General features: G+C 28.5%; 1 protein-coding gene across 1 annotated transcript; it reads left to right on the forward strand.

The window, feature by feature from the left end:
- The first annotated feature begins 5,025 nt into the window (after positions 1 to 5,025).
- On the forward strand, positions 5,026 to 6,753 carry LOC136085184 (piggyBac transposable element-derived protein 4-like). The gene is made up of 4 exons (XM_065806472.1): positions 5,026 to 5,057; positions 5,203 to 5,294; positions 5,743 to 5,832; positions 5,915 to 6,753. The coding sequence occupies exons 1-4, from the start codon at positions 5,026 to 5,028 to the stop codon at positions 6,751 to 6,753; spliced, it is 1,053 nt and encodes a 350-aa protein (XP_065662544.1).
- Positions 6,754 to 7,724: the final 971 nt, after the last annotated feature.

Genomic DNA, 7,724 nt, shown 5'->3' on the forward strand with positions numbered 1-7,724 from the left:
CTCTGTATCTATCCATCCAGTTGGATTTGCAAGACCAAGAGATCCAAATAGTGCATTATTAAGCATATGTTGCTTATAGATCTTAAATTTACAACATGTGTCCATAATACATTTGAGAGCAGGTGACAATTTACTGCTTCAAAAGATTTTCTTGCTCTTTAGTAAATACTCTTCTTGTAAAAAAAATTTGGTTTCATAGTAATAATTTCTCTTTCTTTTATTCCTTTTTTCTTTTTAACATATCTGTATACATAAAAACACACATTTAGAATTTGCTTTTAGTCGCAAACTTTTTCAAGTTTCATTTATTTAGTAGGACAAATACTTATTGATGCAGAATACACGAGCATAAATTACCAGCAAAAGGTACTGTGATTAAGATCATCTTTTTCTGCAGCATTTGATGAAAACCCTCCTGTTAAATGTTAAATGAACACTCTCCTGTTAAAACTAAATCAACAGCTACCTTCATTGAAAAGGAGAAAACTTGAGAAGGTTCCTTTACTAGTTTTTCAATTACAATGTATAAAAATTCATTTCATGGTCATACCATGATTTAATACCACGGTAAGCTTTAATTTACATCTATAGATTTTATATATTAACAGAAACCAGTATAAAAACATAAAAAAAAGTGGGCGCTACTGCACCTTCTCCCCCCCCCCCCCCCTTTTTTTTTTTTATATTTATTTTATTGCTGATTATGATAGAGAATTTTATGCTGATTAAGAATCGTATAAAAACAAACAAAAGTGCTCTAAATTGCTGTTAAAGTTTAAAAAATTACACTAAAAAACACTAGTACTCGCCATTTTTTCATACTCGGTTATAAATAAAATTCTTTTCAACAAAAATTCAAAAAGCCTGTTTTCTACAAAAAATGTAAAAAACGATTTTCTAAGCGATTGATTTCAAAATGTTAACTTTGATGTAAAAGGTTTTTAAAAAATAGCGAATATCAGCGTTTTTTAGTGTAATTTTTTAAACTTCAACAGCGAATTAGAGCACTTTTTGTTGATTTTCAGACCTCTGTTTTTATTTGATTCTTAATCAGCATAAAATTCTCTATCATAATCAGCAATAAAAAAAAAGAGGGAGGGGGGGGGGGAGAAACTGCAGTAGTGCCAATATATTTAAGGATGTATTGCTTCTGGATTTAAACAATAATAGAAATCCAGAACCAATGAGGACCTATCCTTCCAGTTTATTCAGTAAAGGTAGAGTTTTTCTATTTAATATCATTGTAACTGATGTGAAGATCTTCAATAAATGTTTTTCAATTAAAGCATTGTATTTTAATAAAATGTATTGGTTAACTCAAGTCACAACTAAAGAGGTTTAACATAATATAGTTGCAATGTGTACAAATCATTTGTCACAAACCTGGGATCACCCTTTCTGCTTCCTTTTTAAAAATGAAACTCAACACCTTACAAAAGAGACGTTATGCAACAAAAATTGTCAAATCTGCGTTATCAGGAAAATACCATCCATCTATAGCATGTTTACAAAAAACAAAGATTCAAAGCTGATAGTTCAAAAAGTAATAAGCTGTCAAGGATGCTTAAAACTCCAAAATTTCTTTTTGCACATAAGTTAATTTTTAATTCTGCCAATTACATGTGCTATTTTTGAACAAATGCAAAATGTGTTATTTTTGCACAAATGTAAAAATTCTCTACACTTTTAGAGTTCAATCGAAAAAAGTGTTCAAACATTAAATGTATGTAATGTACTTTTATTAACTCATAGTTCTGCTATAATTTAAAAAAATAATTTTTAATACAGCTTTATATATGTTCAAGTTTTAAATCATTTCATTATATATTCATTGTTTTTGTGTTTCTCTTTGATAAATTCAATTAATGAAATAAATGTTAACTTTTTTTTTAATTATTCACCTCCCCAAGGTCGAAAGGGCCACTACAGTCAAGGAGGCTGCTTTTTGTGGTTACAACCCTCTCTCAACTCTATAACTACAAAACGCGAACCTTGACAAGCAAGGCTGCTGCGCGGAGAAACAAGTTGAGCGCGGTAGTACCAGGGACGTGGTGGGAAACAAACTCGGAATTTTAATATTTGTAATATTTTTATTTCTTTTTTATTTTAATATTCGTGCTTTTTTTAAGTCTGCTTACAAATTATATTTTTATTTTATCTGATGTTGTTTATTGATGTATCATAATTTATGATTTTTTTTGTTTTGGTGACTTTTATTGTAATTATCATGACAGGACAGTTTTCATTCATCTTATGAATGCATCTATTCTGTGTGAACTGACTTCAATCCATTATAATTTGATTAATCTTAAATAATGACAGTTAAAGATTATTGGCACATGCTTGTTGTGATCCTGCTGATTAGAATGTATTATCATAATCATAATTGCAGCAAAGAGATAATTTTTTCTACCTCTTTGCTGCTATTATGATAATGTGTATACTCTGATTATGTGAGTATAGCTATGATGTTTGATTGCCAAAAGGAACACCTTTTGGCAATCAAACATCATAGCTAAGTAACAAAAAATTCTATATACTTCCAAAATACTTAAAATATATATAGATGTTAACAATTTTTTTTTACTTATTATAATAGTTACTTGTTTAATCTTCGCTTCTGACTACAAGCAACCACTACTAGAGTTGGAAGATATTGGAAGAGCCAAGATGAAGTTTATGAAGAAAAATAACAACTCACAGATGATTTGATTGACAGATTGCAAATTATATGAACCAGAAAAACAAAATGGAGGGAGAGAATTCCAAAGAACATATGTTCGAGTAAAAAAACTAGACAAATAAGCATTTTTGGAGCACTTAGGAACACTCACAGTTAAAGGATGAGACTTAATTAAATGATGAGTAACGAAAGAATGAATTTAAGTAGATTGTAGAAGGACGCTAGCTCTTTAGAGCAGCGTTTATTATAGTATATTTAGTAAAAGAGAAAGAGAAGCAACATTACAACAATATGATAATAGTTGGAGGCTGGCTGCAACCTTTACTTGTTTACTTATATTATAAGTTATTAATATGCAGATATTTATATTGTCTATATGATTCTATAAAATAATCTCTTATATGTGTGAACTCATCTAATAACTATAGTGTTTGAACATAATTGTAGATTTGAATAAATTAATGTCAAGTGATTATTTTATTATATTTATAGTGTCAACTTTTTCCCGGATCAATGATGCGACAAAAGAAATTGAATCAAAAGTGGCTCCATTTTTTAACAAGGCAAGAAATCACTATGATGGACAAATGGTGGAAGATATGTAAATGATTGATGTTTCAATCGATGAAGAGAAAAATAGTTAGAAAGGGATTGGTAAAAGAGGATGGTGAAAACGATTCTCAACAAAAAATCGGAGGATTTCTTTAAATAAATATGAATATCGTGTTTTAAATAAATATTTGTATGAATACCTTAAACTAAAATTTTAATAATAAATAAAAATTAAATTAAAAATAAAATTTAAATATAATTAATAAATAATAATATAAATTGTTTAAATGATGTTTTTAAAGTTCAATTAATAAAAAAATTTTCAAAAAGAGCCACGCTATACTACTCAACTTTTGATTATTAGCGTGTGGTATTTTTTTGTTGTCGTAATAGGACCATTCCTTAATGAACCCTTATATTTGGTGCAGGCATTTTTATCAGGTTCCCTAAAGTATTTTTAAGGCGGGTGGTGGTGTCGAATAATTATTAGCGTTGTCTATCAAACAGCAAATAACATTTGCTGTTTGATGGACAACGCGTGATGTTGATATGACTTATCTGGGTTTCAATGTTTCAATGAAATAAAATTTTTTAAATGAGCCATGGGTCTAAACTTTAGTTAGGGCCATATGGATTCTTTTTTAGTTTGATTCAATGTTTATCACGTAAATAAACTATAAAATCACGTAAATATATCTTTTTACGTGATTTTATAGTTCATTTACGTGATAAACATTTTTATAAACATTTTTATGCATAAACATTAATCTATATTATGCAATAAAAAAAAACTTTTTTATTGCATAATATAGATTTACGTTTATGCATAAAAATGTTTGCTTTGCAACACAATAACTTCATTAAATGGTTTTGATGCACTTTTGAGATTACCCAAAATAATGGAAATGCGCTGAAAAAATCTGTGTTTTGAAGAAACTTAATGCTCAGCAATTTGTTTACATGTTCTAATCTTTTTTTAATATCTTAGCCTCCATATGCTTTCAAGTGTTATGCTTATATAAAAAAAAAAGTATGTATTTCCTACCAAAAAAAATTCTTTTTATTGCAAATCTTTATATTACCTTATTATCTTTATATTATTAAATCTTTATTAGATAACCTACTTTAGTTCCAAAAATATTTACATGCACTTTAAAATCTGGTATCTACAGAAGATTAAACGTAATATAAAGGTTTGCCATAAGAAGAGTATTTATTGAAGGAAATACTTGTTGTTGTTTTTTGTAATGTGAATTAAATCAATATACCAGCATATTGATAATATGAATATGCTGGTATATTGATTTGATTCACATTACTAAGCTATAAGTATCCATCCAGTCTCACCGCAAAATAAATAGATTAAGTTAATTTGAAGTTTTATATTACAAGTTCGGTTTTGTCTTTTCATTTTTTTAAATTTAATTTAATTTATTTTTATTTTGTTTTTTTGCCCCATAAAGCACCATTCACAGAGCACTGCGAAAAAAAAGAATTTAACAGAAAGTTCACGCGAAGCACGGATCCCTATATCTAAATTGCGGAAGGTTTCACCCTTGTGTACACAACCAAATTTACTAACATTGTTAGACAACCAGGGTACCGGGGTACCCAACTTTTTTTTTCAGGCTTTAAAATGTAAATTCTATGCAAACTATAATTTAAATTATTTTTTTATTGTTTATTGTTATACATTGTTTTATTTAAAAATAGTTTTTCAATTATTATTCAAGTTATAGTGCTGGAATAATATAATATTAAGATAACAATAGAAAATTAACAACTGAGTTATGGAGGAATTATCAATAGCAGAATTTGAAAGGTAAAATAAATTTAATTCTAGTGTATTATTTTATTGAAGAATCACAATATTGACTAATAAAACTATAATTTTATTTCAGATTATGTGATGTATAAAAGGAGGCCTATTTGGTTGTTTTGATAGGATCCAACAGTGATATTTCTAGCAATAACTCTGATGGCGAGGATGGTGATTGGGTGCCTAACATTATGTTAGAGCATGAGGTTTCTGATAATGATGATAATGTTTATATTTCAGGTTAGTTTTAATAAAGTCAGACGAAATTATATATATATATATATATATATATATATATATATATATATATATATATATATATATATATATATATATATATATATATATATATATATATATATATATATATATATATATATATATATATATATATATGTATATATATATATATATATAAATATATATATATATATATATATATATATATATATATATATATATATATTATATATATATATACATATATATATATGTATATATATATATGTATATATATATATATATGCTTGATTATTTATTTGCAGATCCTCAAGAAATTCCAATGCCATGAGAATTAGATATATCTGCAGAAGAAGGTGCTTAACTTACTGCATTTTGCAAATCTTAATCACTGAATTAACTAGTACAAATATTTCCATTTTTTACTTTTTAAACTCATTATTTTCAGACAAAGAAAATGAAGAAGAAGTAGAAGCATCCCAAGGTAAAAATAGTGACAATGAGAGAAATGATAAAAAAGCAGTTGAAGCACAAGAAGGTAGTTAATAAAAGTGATATACAAAAAGTCATTGTTTTTTTTATTTTATGTTTATGAAATAAATGTTTCTTCTTAATTTTAGCAGAACCACAGAGTACTTACATAGCTAAAGGAATTGTATGGAATAAAATCCCTTCTCAACAAAATAAAACCCCATTCCGAAACATAGTGCGTCAGCGAAGTGGTCCTAGTAAGAGCACCGAAACACTCTCGATTAGTGACATTTTCTTAAAGATATTTACTGTGGAAATGGCAGATATTGTTACTCGACATACAAATAAAAAAGCATTCTCGGTATACTCATCACTCAATCTCAATTCAGATTCTAAAAGAGAATGGAAGCCAGTTACAGTTCAGGAAATATATTCTTTTATGGCTATTTTAATTTGTTCTGGTGTAAATAACTCTAATACTGACCACGTTAGTGATGTGTGGCATTCTAGCTCATACCCACTATATCGAACAACAATGGGAATCAATAGGTTTCGAAACGTTATGCGTTTTATTAGATTTGATGATGCCAATACTCGCATGCAGCGCAAAATAACAGATGAAGCAGCTCCAATTCGTGATATCTGGACAATGCTTAACAAAAATTTATCGCAAATCTATAAGCCAACAGAAAATTTAACAGTAGATGAGCAACTTTATCCTTTTCGTGGTCGCACAAAGTTTACTCAGTACATTCCCTCAAAACCAGCCAAATATGGCATTAAAATATGGTGGGTTTGTGATGCTGAAAATGCTTTTCCTCTTAATGGTATCATTTACACTGGTAAAACTGGTCATATACGAGAAAAAAACCAAGAGTTGTTAAAGAACTCGCAGTTGCGTACAAAGGCAACTGCGAGTTCTTTAACATGGGTCCAAATAAATCAAGAGAATTATACTCATCTAAATTTGCCTTCCATGAAAACATAACAATGTGCTCTTACGTACCAAAAAAAAAAAAAATCAGTAATTCTTTTATCAACAATGCACTCTGATATTGCTGTAAATGAGGATTTAAAAAAAAAGCCACACATTATTACTTATTATAACAAATGCAAAACAGGAGTTGATACCATGGACCAAATGATAAGTAGATACACTACACAACGTCGCACTTTGAGATGGCTACTGGTGATGTTTTTTAACATGTTAGACATCAGTACACTTGCATCGTATTTGATTTATTATGAAAATAATAAGATGATTAAAAAAAAAACCAATCAGCGAAGGTTGTTTATGCGCCAATTAAGTGAAGAGCTTGCTAAACCAATGATAAACATTCGGTATCAAAACTTGCAGGTAAGAAGGCATTACAATACTAAGATTGCTATTGAAAGTGTGATTGGACAGCAAAGTGTTTTAGTGGATCAAGTTTTAATTCCATCAGTTGAAAGAGATTCATCTGGAAGAAAAAAAATTACTGGTTCTTGCCATATTTGTTACCAACAGCCAACAAAGAAGAGAAGAAAAACAAGAAAGAGTTGCTCTCAATGCAATAATCCTGTGTGTGACGAACATTCATTTGGTTTTGTTAAATGTGTTGAATGTAATATATGAGTGTTTTTTGTTAACTTTTTTTATAAACTTTATATTTTATTTAGAAAAATATAGCAAATTGATAACTGAGTTTTTAAGTTCAACCAATCTTGAGATTTCTTATTGCGGGTACCAGGGTACCCGGTTGCGTCCACAAAGCATGTTCACTTCAAACTTAATTATTTTCAGAAATTTTTTTGTTTCTGGTATTTTTTATGCACAACTATGTTAAATTTGAGCCATATAATGCATATCTAAATGCCCAAAGTAAAATATTATCTACAAACTTATTTACATTAAAAAATGTGCTGTAGTGGGCACCCGGGTACCCGGTTGTGCACACAAGAGTTAAAGTTATATCGATT

Source organism: Hydra vulgaris, chromosome 09 (assembly GCF_038396675.1).
Source record: "Hydra vulgaris chromosome 09, alternate assembly HydraT2T_AEP".
Classification (NCBI taxonomy): domain Eukaryota; kingdom Metazoa; phylum Cnidaria; class Hydrozoa; order Anthoathecata; family Hydridae; genus Hydra; species Hydra vulgaris.